The following is a 21,920-nucleotide window of genomic DNA, read 5'->3' as shown; positions in this document are numbered from 1 at the left end:
TTTGATGCTGTGATGGGTAAGGAGCTCCTCCCCAGTTTCTGGTGTCATGTTAGTGCAAAGGTCAGAAATAGCCAGTGTCACATTGGCTGAAGAGAGCAGTCACTGTGGTCAGGTATTGCTGGCACTTGCCCTTGTAGTGCTTGATTAGAAGGAAAAACTAGCAACTTGGAGAAAAACCCCTAAGGCCAGAAATCTCATTTTAATCTGCATATTGTAGACTGGTAAACTTTCTTAAGGGGGAAAAATGCATTCATAGTGCATCTCTATATTCTTGCAAAGAACCTGGTATTGTTTGGGGTTACTTTTCATGAGGGCCCTGTTAGAAGGCATCGTAAGTTTATCCTGAAACCCTTTGTTGGAAGCTCTGCATTGGTTAAGAAGTATTTTGCTCTAGAGCTTGTGTTTTCTTAATTTCATTTGTAATTTCTCTCCTGCCATATTTTCTGAAAGGAGGGACTAAATCAACCAGGGGGTTTCATGCTGCCTGTCACATCCTATTAATTATTCCTACCATTTATGCACCTCTTGTTCCTCATTTCAGAAAGATTTCCGAGTCCAGGAACTCCCACTGGCTCGTATTAAGAAGATTATGAAACTGGATGAAGATGTGAAGGTGAATTCACGTTCATTTTTATCATACTGAAAGTAAAACAATGGGAAGATTATTGCTCATTTCTCTAGAGCTCAGAGTTTAATTAAACAAAAATGAAAGTATTACTGTCTGTTGGTTTTGTATTTGGTTCCTCTCTAAAATTGTTAAGTGAGCTGAAATTGAACAGTTTTAATTATTGTATGGTACTTTTCTGAAAATTGGGAATATCCCTGTTTGCTAGCTGTTGAAATCCAAGATACTAAGTATTTGTTTTTTGAATTGCCTGATTCTTTCCACTATGTAGCGTAAACGTGTATCATCATGTCAGCAGGACAGTGACGTCTTCCTAGCATCTTATTTCGGTCTGTAGTTAGTTGATCCAAGCTCTAAGAAATGTTTGATGATGATATTGCACTTGTTATAACTTTTCAGGCTGTGAGTTGTTTTACACAATTGATGCTTGTGAGAAGATTTACTTGGGTTGACCATTTTTGTATTCCTAGGAGTTCGCCTCTTATTACAGTTCTCTCAAGAAGAGAGCAAGTCTCTCCACTCCAAATTAATAGTTTCCTGTATTTGTATAGAAAGCTAACAGTTTACAGCAGTTTTCCTTTTTATTAGCTTACTTCCTCATAGTAACGTGAGATTTCACAGGATAAGAGTTACTAGTTTCACCATCCCGTAGATATGCGATAGACACAAAGAGGTTAAAAGAAACTCATCTAGAACTGGAGAACCAAGATCCCAGTTCTCAGCTCCTGCTTCCTTAACTCTGTCCTCACGGAGGACAGACCCCCTCTGACCACACAGACAGACCACACAGACCACCTCACGAAGGCTGCACAGGGTCCAGAGCTTTGTTTGACCAAGAGGTTGAACTTTGAATTCAGGTTCATCAAGGCAGCTTCCATTACTTGAGGACTTAGTATGTGCCAGGCACTTTTACATACATTGTCTCATTTGAGTCCCACAGCAACCCTGGAAAGTTGTTACCTCTTTTCCCCTATGTAAAAAGTAAAGCCAAGAAGGATGAGAAGCTGGAGATTTTCCCAAAATTCATTGGCACTCATTATCTTTCCCCACATTGTCTCCCTTTGGCTTAGAACCTAAATCCTTCCACTTGCTGGCTCTGTGTCTATAGGCAAGTCACTTCACCTCTCCTAAATCCTAGTTTCTCTGAAAGGCTTTTATGAGAGGAAGAAAGTACATGGAAGGTGCTAGATAAATAACCTTTCTCCCTCGTCCCTTCTGTGTGCTACCTGCTTTGTCCCTGCTTTGTCATGGATTTATTTTACCTTGGAATCTCTTGAGGCGACCCCCTTCTTGTTCTCTAGTCCTTGCCCCATAGCCCATTGGCAGGACATGAGATAAGGGACAAACTGACTGGTTTGAATGACTTGCTGGTGATTGACAGGGAGGGCCTACGTCTGTTGCAGATGATCAGTGCAGAAGCCCCTGTGTTGTTTGCCAAGGCAGCCCAGATTTTTATCACAGAGTTGACTCTCCGAGCCTGGATCCATACAGAGGATAACAAGCGCCGGACTCTTCAGGTAATATTGTAGAAAATTAGGCAAGCAGCTGCCTTTGCCTTCTTCCCTTGCATGGCTTTGGACCAAAGATTGTTCTTTCCTAGACCTCTGTCAAACTGATGTGTTTAACTGGCATCTTCCTCTACTGGTGGGAAGCAGGCAGACCTTATGGCCAAGATAGTATGTATTTCCCTACCAGGAATGTTAATTTCCAACTTCCCTGTTTGTCACAGCGTAGTGACTGAACTTTGTACTTGGTGAGCTCTCACTGTAAACGGAGGCTAAAGTGATTATTTATCTATTTCCAGATCTAAACAGCTTCCAGTTGGAAGCCTTCAGAGTCTCCAGGAAAGAACAGTCCCAGGAAGAATAGCCTCACTAACCTCTTCAGCATTTTTGTTCCTTCTCTGTTTTCCTGGGAATCCTTTCCTTCTTTCTTGTTTCTTTTTTTTTGTTTTGTTTTAATCCAGCAAATCACTTTCTTATTGTATGAAGACCCCTTAGTCATTGGGTGTACAGACCCTCCACTCAACACCCAGACCCTTTCTTAGAGGAAAGATTTCCCAGACATAAGAGGAAAAGTATGGCAGATACAGGAGTGCCAGTATTTTAACAGCAACGCCAAGGAAGTACATTATGTTTTCTTTGTTTCCTGTTACCTCCAAAACTGAAAATGCATGTTTTTGTTCATTTATTCTGCAGATATTAAATGAATACCCGCAGTGTGCCAAGCACTGTTCTAAGCCCTGGGAATTAATACACAAAACAGACAGATTCCTACCCTTAGAAATTCTATAGTCTCGTGCAGCTAGATATTGAAAACTTACTTTATATTGTCTTGGAGGAAGTCTGTGGATCTAGAGAGATCTAATTAAAGCTACCTTCAGGATCAGTTCAGATTGAAAAGTAAAATGGGCAAAGCACTTGAACAGGCCCTTCAAAGAGGAAGACACCCAAATGACCAATAAACAATGAAAAGATATGCAACATCATTTGTCATCTGGGAAATACAAATTAAAACCACAGTGAGATACTGGTTTGTACCCCCTAGAATGGCTAAAATAAAAAAGACTGACAATACCGAGTGTTGACAAGAAAGTGAAATGACTGAAACTCATTTATTGCTGGTTAGAATGTAAAGTGGTGTGATCACCTTGGAAAACTATTTAGCACTTTCTAATAAAATGCATTTCCTTAATCTCAGACCCAGCCATTCCACTCTTACATGTACTCCCCAAAGTGTGGACATTCTTGTATAAGACTGTCTGTAACAACCTTGTTTATAATAGCCAAAACCTGTAAATAGCTCAGATATCCATTGAGATGTAAATATATTAACAAATTGATGTATTCTTAAAATGGATGACTAGTCAACAGTCAGAGAAGCAAACTATTCATGCAACAATGTGGATGAATCTCAATCATATTTAAGCAAAAGAAACAGAGGAAAAAATTACACAGCACATGATATCATACACTGTCATCATCCATGGAGACAGGAATCAGAGTGTGGTTGCTTCAGATTAGTAAGGGAAGGAAGTTGGCTGGAAAGGAATAGAAGGAACCTTTGCATGTTCTTATATGGGTGATAGCTGTCCAGGTGTGTATATGTATTCAGATTCATCAAGCTGTGTACTTGAAGTTTCTCTGGCTTTTTTGTTTTGTTTTTTCACTAAATATGATAATTGGTAAAATATTAGCATTAAAAAAGGCAAAATAAAAATGTTTAAAAGACCTGTTTAAGTATATGTTTCCAAAATTCTGTAGAATGCTTCAGTATATGTCTAAAGGTGATCATTTATTTTCTTCTTCCCCTCATTCTATCCACAGATGAGCCATCTGGGTAGCTTGAGTAGGTGACATCATCATGAATGTGATACTCTGTCGTACTAATCTTAAATGAGACCTGGCACCCTTAATGTGTGCCCTGCCTCTGTTGGGAGGGTTTATTATCAGGCTGGTGGTTGGCAAGAAGGTCGGACTGGAGTTTTGCATTTCAGTGGCTCGGGGCCATTACAAAGACAAGGGAAGGGGAAAAAAAAAAAAAACAGAAAATTTCCATCCCCTCCTATTTTATCTGATGAGTCACCTTTTAAGTGTGATATATAGAGCTTGCTGAGGATTTCTGTTAGCATGTTGACTTTTCCCTCCAACATTTTATTATGAAAAAATTTAACCATGAGCAAAGTTTACAGTGAACATCTGTGTAACTCACCACCTAGATCCTACCATTAACACTTTACTCGTTTTAGTCCCATATTTGTCTTTCCCTCTGTCCACCAAATCATCTGGTTTTAAATGTATTTAAAACTTTACATTCCCCTGAATACTGCAATATGTGTATCACTTATTAGTGTTCTCTATTTTTTTTTCTTTTGCTTTATAATTGTCCTACAATGAAGTACACAAACCTTAAGTACACAGTGTGTTGGTTCTTAATTTAAAAATCTTTTAGTTTTATTATTTAAAGAAAGGGAATGGCACTCTTAGAAAGAACCTCATCAGAGCAGGCCTTAGTTTCAGTAGCATTATAATAGTCAGCTGACTCATGTTCTCTTCCCCCCAGTCCCTACCCTAGTGGCTTCAGATTTCCAGTATTCATGTCATGTTACACAGTATTTAAACTGTGAATTTGACATTGTCATTTTGAATTTCAAAATAAAAATTGTAATCTTGTAGAAACTATCATATATAGATCCAATGACTAGAAAAATATTGTAAAAAGTTACTGAAATAGGATTTCAGCTAAGAAATTCAAAATAGATTATAAACTACATGTGAACCAAAGAGTCAAAATATTATTTAGGGGCTTAAAAGGTTATAAGGTTGAGTAATAGCCTAACTTTGCTAACCACAGAATGACCAGAAACCTGTCAGTTGAAAGGCTAGATTTGTACGAATGTATCTGGAGGATGATAATCTTAACAGTTGTGGGGAAGACCTTGGGGCAGGATCTAGCAGAGGTGTTAATAGTTGGAGGCTCAAATATCTAGTCTGTAGAGCATGAGCTATATGTATCTCTTTTTTTGTCAGTGTTTGTCCATCAGGTGTGATCATTTGAAGTTTGTAAGAGTTTGAGTGTGCTTTTTTTGGCTATAGGCTTGGCCGTGGGTCTTTAGTTTGACTTAGAAGTCATCATCTTAACCTTAATCGTAACTTGGAGAGTAGAAAGCCAGGTAAACTAGTTTCTCCCCAAGTTAAGTTTTCACCCTGCTTTTCTTTGTTACAGAGAAATGATATCGCCATGGCGATTACAAAATTTGATCAGTTTGACTTTCTCATCGATATTGTTCCAAGAGATGAGCTGAAACCACCGAAGCGTCAGGTGAGCTGGGAAGGCGTTGCCGACGAGAGGGTGCCTTGCATCCTGGTATCAGATGATCTCCGTTTCCTCTGTCAGCACAAGTCATTTGCTCTTCTTTTGCTTCTCTTTCTCTAGACCAGATCCATCCTTAACATCTCCTGTTACTCATTTTGGGATACTTTTAACTCAGTGCCTCTGAGGTGGTGTCTCAGTGAAAATAGACAAAATGAAAAGTAAAGACGAGTTAACAACAGTAAAGTGTAGCTCATTTCAAAGTAACCTAGGAAGTCTATCAGAGTTCTTAAATCTGGGATGGGAGAACAGGTTATAGAGATTTTAGACTTCTGGGAAGCAGCTTCTGTGTGTGCATAGTTGTGTTTGAAGGGAGTGGACTTGGTTTTCTCTCGCTCCGGATTGTGGTTCTCTACGAAGTGTGCTGGCTGCACATTAGAATCACCTGTTAGAGTTTTTAAAAATACCAGTGCCCATGCTCTGCCCCCCACACTGACTGAAACAGAATCTGTGAGGGGGAGGCTCAGGCATCAGTCCTTTTTAAAGCTCTCCAGATGCTTTTAATGTGCAACCAGATTTGAGAACCTCTACTTAAACTTTTTCTAAGCAGTGACGAGAAGGAATGTGCCTGCCTTTCCTGCTCTTCTGTTTGCTCCTCTCCAGAGGTCACACCATTGTTTTTCAGCACTTTGGGTGCATAAAGCTCTTAATTGCAATTTTGATAGATCCCTCTCCTATGTTGCTCATCATTTTAGGCTTGCAGATTGCATGACTCACTGGCTATAGTAGAGATACTTGGAATAGTGGCAAAGTCTGGCAGGAGCAAAGCTGAGCCTTGATCTGCTTGCTTTGTTCTTGTTAATAAAATTTTCAGTGTTTTTAATGAATTATTTCATAGTATATTATCCTTAGAAATAGGAGTCATTCAGTAGTGACCATTCTCTTGTGCTGTCTCATGTTAATAACCAGTAAGAGCATGTAGGAGAAGTGGGCATCTCTAACGACCTTTGTAATTGTGACCCTGCCTGGGACCTTCGGGTCAGCAAGCCCTCTGTGCCCCCTCCCGGCCCGGGGCCCCTCTCCGCGTCTCCGTCCTCCTGGGCAGTCTTTGCGACTGTAAACATCCTTGACTGGAAGCTGTAAGGCGTCGCAAGGAGCTTTCAGTCGGATGTTTACAGCGGCAGGCTGCCACGGTCGTCCCGCCGCACGTGGCCTTTGATACACTGCAGGTTTGTGCCCACGGCGCAGTTCCTCCTCTGGGTGCTTCCCTCCTCCCTGAGAAGTCCCTAAAGAAGAACTCAGACCCCTTCTCTTCCTTCCAAACAGTTGATACCACTCACCCACCCTCCCTGTTGGAATTTGTTTCAGAAGCCCCCTTTAAAAACAAGGTGGTGAGCTCTGTGACAAAATCAGGCCTTGCTCAGGCTCCTTGCATCAACTCCTGCTTGTTTCCTGTGGGCTGCCTGCCGAGCCAGCTGGCCAGAGAGAATGGTCCCGTCCTCTCCCTTCCTCCAGTGTCCTCAGTGCTTGACTCTCTTAGGGTGTCAGAGAGCTCCTTGTTACATCCTAGCCTGACTCTGAATGCTGTGATCCGTCTCCTTTAAAGTGTGTCTAGCTGAGACAGCTCCTTGCTGCCTGGGTTCAGTTCTTTGCAGGCGTTCAGGCCATTGATTGGCATCCTGTTCGGGACAGCTGCTGCCTGGCCTTTTTTGAAAGGTTGAGATTGCTGAAAGCTGGCCTGAAGTTCTAAGATAGCACTTTTAATCCTCTGTAGACATGAAGTTTTCCCAAGCTCCAAATTGGCTGGCAGCTTCCTTAAGTCTTTTAAAAGCGCCTACTGTCCAAAACTCACCCTTTCTGAAGGAAGCAGCAGTTCATTCTTGCTACTGAAGCAAATGTACTTTTGGGGGCTGGCTGCACACCACTGTGGTGATGGCCCTGGGAGGCAATGCTGCTCATTCTCTGGTGGTGTTCATCAGACTCCACTGCTGAAGAGGTTCCAAGAGCAAGCACTCTGGTTGGGGAGGCCACTGCTAAGCTGGGCAAGTGCCCCATCGTGGAGTGATCCAGTCATTCAGAGATTGTTCTAGCACAGGGGGTGGCTTCCCACTGCTGGGGAAAGAAATGAGCCAGAAATACTGAGTTGTTGATCTAAGGTCCTTGACTTCTCAGAGATGCTTGGGGATGTCTCTTGTTCTTTGGTGAAGCAAGTAAAGACTACTCAAGCAGGAGAGAGTTGAGACCTGACTTTTACCCCATAAAGCTATGAGTTGAAAGTTCCTGCTCATTTAAACGTCATTTTCTCTTCACCCATTTCTTTAAACCAAGCATAATCACTCCCTTTCTAGCTTGACCTCCATTGGCAGAATGAGTCTTCTAATGCAGAAGCAGCTTAGATATGCTTCCTTCCATTCCAGTGATTGGAGAGCTGACATGCCTGTCCTCAAAACGCAAACCTTGGTGCCTCTATTTTATACTCACAGAGTGTCCCAGACATTGCCTAATTTATAAACAGCTTAAGAGGGTACTGTAGGCAGCATAGGAGAAGCTCTTTACATGTTCTCACAGCTTTTGGCAAAGGATATTTTAGCTTCGGAAAGTGGTAAAGTGTTTGCTATTTTTCTGGCAAAAAGACAGTATTCACTTGCAGATTCGCTGTAGTCAAGGATAACTGGAGGCAGAACAGTCACAGGCCAAGGGCAGGTGAAGTCGTGGGGCTCCCTACTCCCCAAGACTTCTACAAGTTAGTTTTGGAGTTCTTAGTCCTCTATACTCGTTCATTACCCAAGAGCTTTTTCAAGTTAGGTTTGGACTTTAATGGTTAATGTTTTTTATAAAATGGGAAGGGAGTTCTGAGTGGGAAAATAAATTCATTGAACCTATTTCCGGAGCCTTGAAAAGAGTAGTTGGCCTCAGTTTCTTGGCTGGGGAGGGTATCAGTATTACCCCTGTCATAGCCAAGATCTAGTTGACTGGTGGACCTTTATTTATAAGGGTGAGAAGTTCGAGTTGAAATGGAGATAATGTTGTCACAGTTAAGTTGTTCTGGAAACTGAGACCTAGATGCAAATAAAAGGGGGCTTCCTGTTTCTTCTGCCTCAGCATGATCATGTCCAGGGTTCATACTGTTTGGGCCTGAAGCACAGAATACATTAACTTAGAAAGTTGGTTCCTGTTGAAGGGCTAGCTTAGAAACCCAGAGTGTTCAAAGTGTCTGCCTAGACTGGGTGAATGGACGTCAGGGAACCTTGCATGCTGAGATCCAAGTTTCTCAGAAGCTAGATCTCCGCAGTCCTAGTTTTAGTATCCTGGGCCCCCCCAGTCCCTGGGAAGCAAAAGAATACCCAGCCCCATCCTACAGTGGACAAGAGTGTATCCCCACACGGTGGCTGCAGAATCCTAGAGGGGGCAAGAGTTTAGGGGTTCTTGTCTGTTGCTGACAGTTGTTGGGTTCAAGAGTGTTTGTCATACTCCCAACTTGGGTTAGGGCTTCCCTGGTGGCTCAGCCAGTAAGGAATCCACCTGCAGTGCAGGAGACTTGGGTTCAATCCCTTGGTCAGGAAGATCCTGTGGGGCAGAGAAGGGCAACCCACTCCACTATTCTTGCTTGGAAAATCCCATGGACAGAGGAACCTTGGTGGGCTGCAGATCGTGAGGTCACAAAGAGTCAGACGTGACCGAGCAACTTAAGCATACATGCATGCACGCAGCTTGGGTTTAAAAAAAAAATACTTGCCTACCTCCAATTGTCTGCCCGACCCTATGAATTTGTTTATCATTTAGCACCTGCTTATTGAGTGCCAGAAAGGAGAATAGTAATAGGGACAGTAGGGGGCAAGAGAGATCGAAGCTTTGCCTTCATAGGCCTGTCATTCTAGCAGGGAAGGTAGTGAATTTGACCAGTACAAAAAGTTTTCATGAGAAAAGGACCGTGGAAGAACAGATTGGAGATAGGGTCAATACCAACTCTCTGTATGTCCCTTTGGGGAGCTTTGAGGCAATCCACAGGGTCTCTGCCTTGGAGAAGTCTTTTCCTCTTTCCTTGAGCCTGAAAAACTCAGTCCAGAGCACAGAACCGAGTAAGCTTAGCTGATACTTTTGCTCAGCTAGCCAAGTGGTTGTATGTTTGTACTGTTTCTGTTGTCCCAGGTAGGGGTCTCGTGTGTCGCACCCCTCCGGAGCAGACGCCGATCTCTGTCAGTGGTCAGGGGCCGGCCAACCCCGGACCCTCAGACTGTAACCATGCTGTAGTGCGTGTAAACATCCTACACTCTCAGCTGTGAGCTCGAGGTGGCTGGGAGAGGGTTGTTTACTCCTTCTGCCATGGAAAACGTCTGCTGAAGAAGGAACAGGCTCTTCACCCAGCAGGTCGGCCAGAATGCGACCTCCCTAGTCAGCCAAGGCAGCACCCCAGTGGAGAGCTGTCCCTCAGGCTCCCTGGGTTGCGCGTCTGTGGCTAAGTACCACCAAACCAAATATGATGCTGGATAGACACGGCCTTAGTGACCACCGAGCTCTCGACATGCTGTGAAAAGCTAGGCTCTTGACTACCAATGTTCTTGGTCCTGACATTTGCTTCTGAAATTCCAGCCCAGAAAAAGCCCTGTGTCCCTTTCCCCTGCTCTTTCCCTCCGGAGGTGGTGGGGGAATGAAATAAGGAGAGTGCTGCCTATTTGGGAGATTGGGAGCCAGCCTGAGTGTTTGGGGTACTTGCAATTAGCACTGTTCTCAGATCACAGGCCTTGACAGCATTTACTGACAAGCACAGCTAGTGCGTGGTTTTTAGTTATGGTAATTATTTGCCCATTTGCAACTCATCACGCAATGGGTGATTACTCTGTACTTCAGAAAATTGGCTGTACGTTTGTTTTGTGAAGCCTATGGAATCTGTTATTTTTAGTTCGATTTAGCACAACTGGTCTCTTCAAATTCCCCTTTCCCTTGGCTTCAAATGTGGAGAACTCAGCATTCAGCAGGCAACTGCGCAGAGCCCGTCTGGGGGAAGAATGGAAATTCACTGCGGCGGCTGCTGAGTCGGTTCTTTTCCTCTTACCTGCCTCTCCTTCTGCCCCTCAGGAGGAGGTGCGCCAGTCTGTGACTCCCGCCGAGCCCGTCCAGTACTACTTCACGCTGGCTCAGCAGCCTACTGCCGTTCAAGTCCAGGGGCAGCAGCAAGGCCAGCAGACCACCAGCTCCACAACCACCATCCAGCCTGGGCAGATCATCATTGCACAGCCTCAGCAGGGCCAGGTCTGTGAGCGGCCGAGGGTGCCGTCCCAGCAAGACAGCACCCCTTAGGTTTGGGATGGGCAAAGTGGGGCTGGGGTATATGGGCAGTCAGATCATTGTAGATCACTGGGTTTGAATTCTGGAGACCTGGGCTTGCCCCCAGACTCGGCCACTGAGGTCATGTGTCACCTAGTCTCTCTGGACCCTGGCATCCTCATGGGTCAGATGAGGAAAGTGCAGTGAACAGGACATTCTCTGGGGTCCCTAAAACATTTTAGGAGGAAAAAAGTCTCTTTGATGCTTCCTTGAAGAGAGTGACATCTTCGTATAAGGTCTCTTAAGTGGACTCCATGCCTGCTGTCTGCGTCTCCCCACCAGTATGGGAATTTGTATCTTTAAGGGGGTGATCAGGCATCATTGCCAGCTTGCATACATTTCCTCTCCTTTTTCTCATCATTTCTGTCTCCCACCGGATGTGTTCAATGACCTTCTCTTTTTATAACAATAATCAGAAGATTCCTTCTCTCCCTGATGGTATTGTTGTGAAAGCAGTTAATATCCACATTGTTGGGGATCATGAAAGGCTAAAGAGAACTATGTTTCCTGAGCCCCACCTCCAAATTCCCTATCAGTCATTGTTTATCCATCAGACGTTGAGTGTCCTCTTAGCTAAAGTCCAATGCTGTGTTGAGGATAGAAGCATGAATAAACCAGCCCCTGTTTTTAAGAATTTAAGAATCTAGTTGGGGCTACAAATACTTACAGAGTACACCACTTGTCATGTGGGAAGTGTAAGATATTCTTAGCATTGTGTAGAGGGTGTCATGGGAGTGCTTCACAAGGGGTACCTGACAAAGATGTGAGGGAGGTGGTAGCAGAGAATGTCAGAGAAAAGTTCTCTGAAAGGAATAATGTGAGTCTTAGAGGGAATAATGGAAATGAATCAAATAAAGGGGGGAAGGAGGGCTTTCCCAGGAGAGGGCACAGCATGAGCAAAGGTGGAGAGAGACAGCACAGGGAGTGGTCGGAGGGGAGGGTGCAGCCGGCACAGGGGAGCATCTAGGCAGGTTGAAAAGATAGGCAGAGGATACATCCTGAGCAGCCATGTGTATTCTGTTAAGGAGCTGGGTCTGCCTAAAGAAAAAACATTGGGACAGAGCTAAATTTAAATTATTATGGTTTTAGAACTTATTCCCTGCTCACTTTTTTATCCATAATTTGGAAGTTTATGGAGTGCTTGCTCTTTGCTAGGCACAGTGCTGGGCTGGAGAGGTTTAAAGATGACCACATCTCAGTCCCTGCCTCAAGGCATCCACTGCAGCATGATGCCTCAGGGACCTTCTTTGGCCGGTGCTTGTGCCTCCCCAGTGGTGAGCGCTTTGCCTGCCTAAGGCTTTATCCTGGTACAGGCTAACTTCAAGGGAGTCTGCCAAGAGCTGGCCCTGATTGGCTAATCATTCTGAAAAGCTCATGACTATGGTGCCCCGACTGCAGGGCACGCCGTATGTGATTTGACATCTGCCAGGCTAACATGAGCCCTCATTTTCCTGAAATGATTTAGAAGTACCTTGGAAATCCTCTTGGGAAAATTGAGTTGGTAGTACAGTGATGAGTTGGCAGTATGCATTTCTTTTTTTTTTTAAGTCAGCGAGAATTTCATCTACCTCTTCTCTGCCACCCTGGACTTGCTCAGCTTGGAGCTGATAAGGCTTGTGAGGATGGTGACTTGGTTCCTCCCAGCATCTCCCAGCTCTTGTTCCCCTGTCTGACTGGTTCAGGAAGCCTTGTGGCTGCGCTTTATCACACCTCCCTGGGCCTGTAGGAGTGGCTCTTTCAAGTTGAGCTCAGGTACCTTTGTAGGACTGATAACATATTAAAATTGGGAGGAAAGTACAGTTTGGTCAAGTGAATCCTGTGTTTCCTGTCATAAAATTGGAAACATTTTTGGAGATTTGGGGAGCAGGCTGAGTTGGAGATCATGGTGTCAGAATGGGAGATGTTTCCTGTTGACCTGGCCCACTGCCTGCATGCATTACCCTCTGTCATCTTTCTCCCTACCCTCTGACAGTTTGTAGTCATTTCTTCTTACCTAGAATCCCTTGAGTCCCATCTACAGTTCCCAGAACACCTGCCCCTTCCCTGGTAACGTTACTGCAGAGTAGACCTGTGAGGTCAGAATGTAAGAGCAATAGGGATAACAACATCGATTAAAGACCAGGATTCATTAAGACCCTCAGAGTCGTCTTAGGAGGTGATTCTTGGTTTCAGGTGGGGAGAAATCATACCCAAAGTGAAGGCTTGGGGTGCAGGTGTAGTTAAAGGCTCTACTAGCACCACCGCCAGATGAGCAACTTATGCTGGGATCTGTAAAGGTCACATCTTTACCTCTGTAAAGGGGAGATTTAAAAAAATAACTGACCCTCTCGACAGTTTGAATCCGCTGTCTCTCAAAGGAGCAAGTTTAAATTCTGTTAAAGTGTTAAATTCTATTATAGTGTTAAATTCTATTATTTGCATAGCCTCAATTAAGATCCAGGTCTTAACAGTGTCCAGGTCTTAAGGGCGTTTGCCTCTCCCTTGGGAAGCCATGCTGTGATCTGGAGCAGCCAGCTGGCCAGCGTGGGCTGGAATCACTCTCTGACTAAGTGGGGGTGACAGCCGGTGTGCCCTTTATGTTTCTTCCAGTTCCTTGCATGCCGAGGAAGCAGCCCAGGGTCCTAAACTGACCCTACTTCCCATTTGGTTTGCCCTCCAAACTCACCTGCTCCAGACTTGACTTCAGCCAAGTCTCGGGCGAATTATCATAGTTGTTTTTAGTTCTTTTTTACCATACGTGCCTTTCTGTCACTGATGGGGCTGTGAAAAGTTGCAACATTTGAAGCATAGAGAGAGGTATTGGGGTCGAGGCAAATACTTTGCACCCTGAGCCAAAAATTCCATTCGGCTTTCCTGTCTTTTACTTTGGAGAATGATTTTATCAGTGCTGTGCGTGTGCGTAGTCCCAGGGGACTCTGCAGGTTGAGTACTGCTGGTGTTGAGATGAGGTCAGGCACTCAGGAGGGCTTTGCTCCTGGTTAACTGCTCAGCATTAACCCCTTGGTAGGCCTGATGGCTCTGGGCTATAACGCAGTCAGCTTTCTCATGACTCTTCCTTCCAGACGACACCTGTGACCATGCAGGTTGGAGAAGGTCAGCAGGTGCAGATCGTCCAGGCCCAGCCGCAAGGCCAAGCCCAGCAGGCCCAGAGTGGCACTGGACAGACCATGCAGGTGATGCAGCAGATCATCACGAACACAGGAGAGATCCAGCAGATCCCGGTAAGCCAGGCCCTGCCTTCAGGTCTGTGCGGCGCTGTGCGCAACAGTATAATCAGAAATAGTTCAAGATTTTAACACACACACACACACGCACACTTTGTTGTAAACCTGTATATCCATTACCCTAGACCACAGCTGGCTTCACTGTGTACTCCCTGCTTTCCTTTAATCCAGGTTCAGACTCACCACTATGGGGCAGCTCCTCTAGAGTTCCCCTCCCACCGCCTATGCAAAGAGGTCATTGTAGCCACTATTCCATGCCAAGGCCCAAAGGCCCTGTGAGGCAGTCCTGTCTTGATTTGCAGAGAATAAGAGGGAGGTGTATAGAGAAGGCCATAAATACACTTGTTGCATATTTATGAGTCAGTTCCCAGTGGAGCCTGCAACAAAGTATATTTTTGGCTTTCATTTAACTTATCCATTGCTTCACTGTGGACTGCTACTTCCTATGTGCCTTGAGGGATTTCATTTCTTATATTTGTTGGCTTTTTCACTTGTACTTGTATTTTTATTTAAGAAAAAAAATGAAAAAAGTCCTTGTCGTAGCATGTGCCACCTATTCATTGGTCAATTTGCCACAAAAAATGTGGAAAATGCATGACATAGAGCAGGTCTGTTCCTGCCTCTCACCTTTCCTATTGTTAATGAAATGTAGGCAGATGCAGAACCTCACTTGGTCTTGGCTAACCACTTCCTCTTTGAAGGAAGCTTGAAAAGTATCCTTAGCTCTATTTTGGGGACTGCTCTTCTTAATTAACAGAGTAATAGGCCAAGAGAAAGCTGAGGAATGGGGGGTTTGTGCATCACTATCTCTTTTCTTTGTCACCTCTCTCTTTTTCCCGGACCCTTCCTTCTTACATGGGGCGGGGTTGGAGTGGGATGACCACATACACCCAGAAGCACCTATCGATTTCAGATTCCTTACAGCCACCAACCCATGACTTCTCTCATAAATGGTTCTCATTTTTGCATGTTAGGGCACCAAAATAAGATCATCTAAGCCAGAGTAGACTTCCCACTTCGTAGTAACTTTGAGTCTTTTAAAGACTTGGGGGCACAGAAGACTTGTTGCAGAATTTAGGACTTAGTCTTCACTGTATGCTTCCATAGGAGTCTGCATTTCTAGACTTACCAGAGTGCTAGTATCAGTGGTAACTTTCAGGAAGGAAACTATGCTCCTCTTTGGAATGCCCAGGGAGTGGGCTTCTTTGCTTTGTTGCTGTTCAGTTGCTAAGTTATGTCCCCCTCTTTGTGACCTCATGAACTGTAGCACACCAGGCTTCCCTGTTCTTCACTATCTCCCAGAGTTTGCTCAAACTCATGGTCATTGAGTCAGTGATGCCATCCAGCCATCTCATCTTCTCTTGCCCCCTTCTCCTGCCCTCAGTCTTTCCCAGCGTCAGGGTCTTTTCCAGTCAGTCGGCTCTTCGCATCAGGTGGCCAGAGTGTTGGAGCTTCAGCTTCAGCATCAGTCCTTCCAGTGAATATTCAGGGTTGATTTCCATCCAAGGGGGTAGGCTTCTTTGCTGTAGTTAATGTTAAAGGGGTGTGAGGGGCCCCAGGATTGTCCCTGTGGGAGAGGACTGAAGAGCAGAGCATCCCCAGGTATCTAAGCCCAAGCCTAAAAGAAGGCCTTCTAAGAACTGCTTAGAGCTGTTTGACTCACAAGTTTTCAGTCCCATTTGAGTTTCTGCAAAGTGCTCTTCCCAGCTAGGAAATGTGAAATCCCCGTGGCCGGCAGTGTACTTCCCTACTCCTGGGACCAGACTTCTTGCAGTCTTCCATCCCTTGTCCCTGGCGGGAGTTCTGGAGACTCCTGGGACCAACCACCACCAGTCTCGGCACGTGAGGTTTCCCAAGCCTCCACGCAGCTGTCTTCCTCCTCGTAAGCAACTTAATGTTGGCCTGGAGGCTGCACTGTGGGATGTAGTGGGGGGTTAGGCTTGGCATCACAACTTCCTAGCAACTCTTCTCTGCAAGTTCTCAGGAGAGAAATGACGGCAGGTCACAATATCTTGCCCTGTCTCCCTTAAACCAGACTCTTAGTGGGTTTAGATTTTGTGTCCCTCCATCTTGCCTTAGACAGTTCTGGAATGTTCTACCAGGAACTTCAATGTTCCTCTTTTCTTGGTTCAGTGTTTATCTTTTCTTGATGGTTCAAATCCTCTTTGAAGCTGAAGTTTCAGAGAAGCAGTTTGATTTAACACTATGCAGGAGCTTCATCTATCAGCATTTTACTCGTGTAAGTAAAAGCCCTTAAAATGAAGTTAACTCTTGAAGGCAAGAGGAAAATTTTCTCCAGGACAAAGGGGCATGACTTGCCTATTACCCTCAAGAAGCTCACCCTTAAAAGAAAAGCAGGTCAGGCAGCTTTTTTTCTGGAGGGTGGTGTCTAGGCCCCCACATGGAAGGAAACCATATCTGACGGTTTTCCTGGAGCCTCTTTCATCCCCCATATCCCAAGCGTGACTGTTCATAGTCTTCCTTTGCTGACTGTTTTCTCTGCTGAGCCACAGTTCCCCTTGCATTGTAGCTGCCTTGGTCCTCTCCTCATCCTCAACGCTCAAAGCACTAATAGTTTCATGATATGCTGGAGCATTAAGAGCCTGAGTTAAGGCTTTTAGCATGCAATTAAATGCAGCATGTGGTATTATTGTATTATCTGAGACTTAATCATAAGCCTGAGGGACTCTTAAGGGCATTTTTGTAGCTTTAGTTTCCCATGATGGGGTATTCTGTGAAAGGTTTATTGATTTAGCTTCCCCTTGGGAGGTGTTTGGCCAGAGGCTAGTACTGAATACCAGGGATCCTTAAAAGTCCCACAGACCCGCATTGGTCCTGGCTCTTGGGGACAGAGATAGTAAAGCGGGCCAGCTTTCTCTTCCAAGGTGTGCAGCATGGGGCTAGGTAGTTCTCGGGCTGTAGTCCTGAGTGATGACCATCTGCTCTGGGTTCCTGGTGGACGGATCAGCCATGCTAGGAACTGGGGTAGCAAAGAGTAGAGATGGAGGAGAAAAAGGCCCACACTTAAGGTACAAGCATTCCAATAACATCAAGACAGTTGGGCATAAACTCCTAGTGTAAACTGTGAGCAGACAGCTAAGAGCCAGTGAATACTGAGGGTCCAGCCATGCTGTTCTCACGTGTATGACAAAATCCTCTGGGAATTTCCCCCAGGTCCATTCAAGGAGCGTGCTCTTTTGTGTGACTTACAGGATTGGGATGTTACGGTTTTGCTTGTTTTGGTCTCTGTTAAAAAGGAGCTTTTCAGAGTTGGCTTCTTTGAAGAGGTGGTGGGTGATGGGTAGAGGACAATCACTACTTCTTGTCATGAAAAGTTTGCCTATTGAAGGTTGCATTCAGTCTCCTGTGGTCTGCTTGTCTCTGCCCCTGCCATAGGTGCAGCTGAATGCCGGCCAGCTGCAGTATATCCGCTTAGCCCAGCCTGTATCAGGCACCCAAGTCGTACAGGGACAGATCCAGACGCTTGCCACCAATGCTCAACAGGTATGTCCCCCAGAGATGCAGGGCTGAGTTGGGGGCCAGCAGGAGCTGGCTTCTGACTGGAAAGGAGGGCTCAGCACACAACTCTCTGGCCACTTCATCTTCATCAAGAGCCACCTCCACATTCTGCACATGAGCTCTGTACCCCAAGGGACAGATGGGGTTTATCAAAGGATTGGATTCAAAGTGTGTCTCTTACTGCCTTGTTCTCGAGGGACAAGGAAACACAAGGCTGAGAAAGTCTCAGGATACCTGAGGAAAGCCCGATGTGTGTAAACGCGCAGATCTGACTGAAGGAAGCATTTTCACAGGCTGCCTCACCATCAGGCTCAGTTTCCATCTTTAAACCTGAATGACTGTTGTGTCCTGGCATCTTCTGTGCCCTTTGGAAAGCTACTTAGATTTCCCCCCTCCCACCTTCTTGTGCACCCCTAACCAGAGACTGCCCCCTCCTCTCCCCTCACGCCCCAAGATATTGAATGCTGTGAGCCACAGGTGCTGAGGGGGTCACCTCCCTGGGCGTGGGGATTGGGGGTGTGGGCATTATTTGCAGGGAACATGGATGCTGGACGGGGAGGCATTGTTAATCACTTCTTTTGCCTCGGACCCAAAAAAGCAGTGATCGTTTAAGTGCTGGACTCGTCTGGCCCAGTTGCATTTCTAGCGATGTATCTATTGACAGTGATGACAGAGCTGAGTTTGTAGAGCAGGTCTCCAAAGATCTCATTGGGAAAAATATGAGGAATGAGCCAAAAGCCGGGCTTCTGAGTTCCCTGTGGTCTCTGGGATGGTTAAAGAGCCCACTCCAAATCCATCCTTCCTTGGCTTGCTCACTGACAGGGAATCAGATCTCAAGACTGCCCCACCCTTTAGTGTACCCGCCCCCTTTAAACTTGTAAGATTCTAGCCTAGGATCCAGAAACTCTCTGTGGCACGGGATGGGAAGAAATGAGAAGGAAGAGTTCTTGGTTCCCCAGAGGTCAATTTTGGGACCAGGAACTAAAGCCAGAAAGTGGGGAGAGGTGGGTGTTAGAGAGAGAAGGAAAGAAGCAGGAAGAGGCACCTTAGGCCAGTCAAGAGTCTTCATAACAAACCGATTGACAGGTTGTAATTGTAACAGTTTGACACTTAGTAGGTGCTCAGTAAATGTTTGCTGACTGTTGAATAAATTATATGTAAATGGAATTTAAAGGTAAATGAAACTCTGTTCAACTGATGTGAAGGGCAGTCCTGCTGGCCACAGGAAACAATGAAAACCTCATCTGTGAGGTGTATTTTCCATTTGTCTCAGGATCACTCATTTATTCTGCAGGCGTTTCTTCAGTACTTACTTTGCACTGGGAGATGGAAAGACAAAACTTAACTCCTGCCCTCTTGGGAGGTGAAAGATCCAAAACAAAGAACAGTAGTTAGGAAACCCTTTCACCCCTGTCCCCTTATTGTTCTCTCAGCCCCGTGGGTAGGCCTGATGGGTTGTTTTTGGCCATTGTGAGGACACTCGAGAAGACAGTCCTTACCTTGCAGGGAGGCTGTGATGATTCCAGGAGAAGGTACACAGAAAGCATTAGCTAGTCAAATGTTCCATAGATAACACACACACAAACATTCTTCAGTCTTTTTTCTAGTCTACCAAGCTGTCTCCAGCAGCTGGCATTAGATGATGCAGTTCTCCATATCAGTAAATTTCTTTTAAAATGTATTTAAAATGCCCACATAAGATTTTAAGTACATGTGACAAATGGTTTCCTTACTGCCGCCTGCCCCCACCCTTGGCCCAGAGGGTTGCGTGTGGCCTGTCTCGGAAAAAGTACTTCATAGGTTTGCCACAAGGGCTTCCAGGGCCAAGGCCACCTGCTTGCCAGGGTGTTTCATATTCCACTGAGATAATCTGGGTGATACGGGTTTGGTTTGGAGCCCACCGACCACTCACCACTTTGCCCAGTGTTTTGCAGTCTGCCATCACAGGTTGAAAGACAGACTCTTAGGGTTTCTGCCTAAACTGTAAATGTTGTGCCTTGTCCTGTCAGCATCCAGGAGCTAGGTGGTTTTGTTTCGACTTGAGCCTCAGGCCTCAGAAAGACCTTATAGTGAGGGGTGGTTTGGGGTGGGGGTGGGGTTTGTGTGGACACTAAGAGAGATGGTTGCGGACGTTGTATATTGGCATCTCCACGGGCCTGTCTGTGGTGCCAGCTCTGAGGAGCCGTCAGTGCTCGGGGCGGGGGAGGGGGAGGGAGCCTTGTTTTCCTGCTACTCATCCAGCCCCTGTGCTATGCCAGGCCTCGTTCGGGCACCTCGTATGCACTGTCCATTTGATCTTCACGACCCTCTCTGGACTGGTGGGCTGGTGGACTGATGGACCAAACCCTGCAGCTCATCTGCCTGCTTTGCCTTCTTGATTCCTACAGATCACACAGACAGAGGTCCAGCAAGGACAGCAGCAGTTCAGCCAGTTCACGGATGGACAGGTAGGACACCAGCCAAGGCAGGCGCAGAGGATGAGGAGTTGTTGGAGGGTAGCAGGTGCTTTCTGTGGGTTTGGTGCTTAGGGGAGCTGTCCCATCATCTTTTCACAACAAGTGGACAGAAGTTGTTAAAAACAAGTCTTACTTGTCCTCTAGGTTTAGAGACTTGTGGAAGTTTAAAATAACCCTAGACTTTATATAGCCCCCGTGCCCATTTTACAGATGAGTAAACTGAGCCCTTGAGGTGGGAAGTGCCTTGTCTGTGCTTGCTTGGCTGTTCATTGCAGAACCAGAACTAGCGTGCAGGTCTCCAGTCTCCTTCTTTAAGAATAGCTTTTCTCTAAGCTGTGCTCTTTTTAATCTCATGGATTAGTTGAAATGCAGAGAATGTGTGACCTCTCAGCTCTCTCGGTGCCTGGAATTCAGTAATTCTAAACCCATGTGAGGAAGGAATCTTCCCTTTTCCCTCCGCCTTTCCTTCCGTGCCCTGGCCCCAGAGACCCCTGAGGACATGGTAGGATGACATGCGTAAGCCTGTGTTCTCTGCTGCCCAGAAAGGGGAGGAGCTGGCATCAGAACACAGCTCTGGCTTCTGCCAGCACCAGATGCTGGGCTCACACGCAGGCCTCCTGTGTCAGGGGGTCTTAGCTCCGGGGTTTCTGTGGAAACACCTGAGAAGTTGTGTCCAGTTGACCCTGACCTTTCTTGGTGGCTCCGTGAGCATCTTCTCCACCCCTCGCGGGTCTTGGCTGTAGGAAGCGACTAATCCCAGGTGACCGGCCTGCCCATCAGGGCCAGTGCAGGGGCCTCAGCCTGAACCAGACACTCTAAGGAAAAAGAGAGGGGATAAACCCTTCTGTCCCTGCCAGTGAGGATTACCAAGAGTTGGGGAAATGGTGACTTCCAGGCTGTTGGTACAGTGGTTCAGGTTGCTTGTGTTTGTCACAGAGGAACAGCGTGCAGTGAGCTCGAGGCTCTGAGCTAACGGGAGAGGCAGAGCCCAGAGAAGTGAAAGCCACAGGAAATGCAACCCCCCAACCTCCTCCCTGCCCACCACACAGCCCCCCCCTCCCACTGGGCTGGTGCCTCCTGGGTCTGCTGCTCCCAGCCCCAGCAGACTGCCACTTCCTCTCCTCCCTCAGACGCCTTGCAGTGGGTGGTGGTTGAGGTATCCGGGGCCCCCAGCCAACTCGAGGCCCATAGGGAGCTGCATGCCCCTCTCCCCGGGGTGACCTCACTCTCTCCTCTCCACTCCTCGCAGCAGCTCTACCAGATCCAGCAAGTCACCATGCCTGCCGGCCAGGACCTCGCCCAGCCCATGTTCATCCAGTCAGCCAACCAGCCCTCCGACGGGCAGGCCCCCCAGGTGACCGGCGACTGAGGGCCTGAGCTGGCAAGGCCAAGGACACCCAACACAATTTTTGCCATACAGCCCCAGGCAATGGGCACCGCCTCCCTCCCCAGAGGACCCCGCCGACCTTCGCGCCTCCTGCAGGCTAGGACACTGGTGCACAACGCCCCATGGCTGGGGGCCGAGATTCTCCAACAGAAAGATGCAATATTTTTTATTTCCTTTTTTCTCATTTTTTTTCCTCCAAGGAATCAATATTTCAATATGTTGAGCTGTGTGTCCAATGCTATGAAATGAAAATATTAAATAACATATTTATGGCATTTTCTCAAAGAGTGTGGTTAAGAAGTATTTCTTTTGTTTTACTTTTCTGGGTTCTTACCGCCACCACTTTTAGGGGCAGATCTCCCTGGGGTGTGTGTAGTCTCCCGACTCTCAGAACAGCCGCTGCCCCAGGATTCGCCCCTTGTTCTGCCCTCAGGTGAGACTGGGTGACGTGTGTAGCTTCCTTTCCACTAGTGCTCTTCTCGCTGGGCCCTGCTCCTGCCCCAGAGCCCTGTGGATTTGCCTCCAGAGGCCATAGGACCATTCCCTGCATTTACAAGACTCATTTGCCGTGG

General features: G+C 46.3%; 1 protein-coding gene across 6 annotated transcripts in view; it reads left to right on the top strand.

Moving 5' to 3' along the window:
* Window positions 1–21,633, top strand: part of NFYC (nuclear transcription factor Y subunit gamma) — a 62,368-nt gene extending 40,735 nt beyond the window's left edge. For 4 of the 6 annotated variants that reach the window (XM_061122257.1, XM_061122256.1, XM_061122258.1 and 1 more), the window contains 8 exons: window positions 542–613; window positions 2,029–2,142; window positions 5,351–5,446; window positions 10,514–10,687; window positions 13,825–13,983; window positions 17,383–17,490; window positions 19,893–19,952; window positions 21,211–21,633. In XM_061122257.1, the coding sequence (XP_060978240.1) occupies window positions 542–613; window positions 2,029–2,142; window positions 5,351–5,446; window positions 10,514–10,687; window positions 13,825–13,983; window positions 17,383–17,490; window positions 19,893–19,952; window positions 21,211–21,330 (903 nt within the window). In that variant the 3' untranslated portion in view covers window positions 21,331–21,633. The remainder of the gene's footprint in view (window positions 1–541; window positions 614–2,028; window positions 2,143–5,350; window positions 5,447–10,513; window positions 10,688–13,824; window positions 13,984–17,382; window positions 17,491–19,892; window positions 19,953–21,210) is intronic. The other 2 variants (XM_061122254.1, XM_061122255.1) reach the window with 2 other exon arrangements.
* The last annotated feature ends 287 nt before the right edge of the window (window positions 21,634–21,920 follow it).

The sequence above is a fragment of the Dama dama genome, chromosome 20 (genome assembly GCF_033118175.1).
Source record: "Dama dama isolate Ldn47 chromosome 20, ASM3311817v1, whole genome shotgun sequence".
NCBI classification, from domain to species: Eukaryota; Metazoa; Chordata; class Mammalia; order Artiodactyla; family Cervidae; genus Dama; species Dama dama.
The sequence above is the reverse complement of the archived record's forward strand: the minus strand, read 5'-3'. Positions and strand labels throughout refer to the sequence as shown.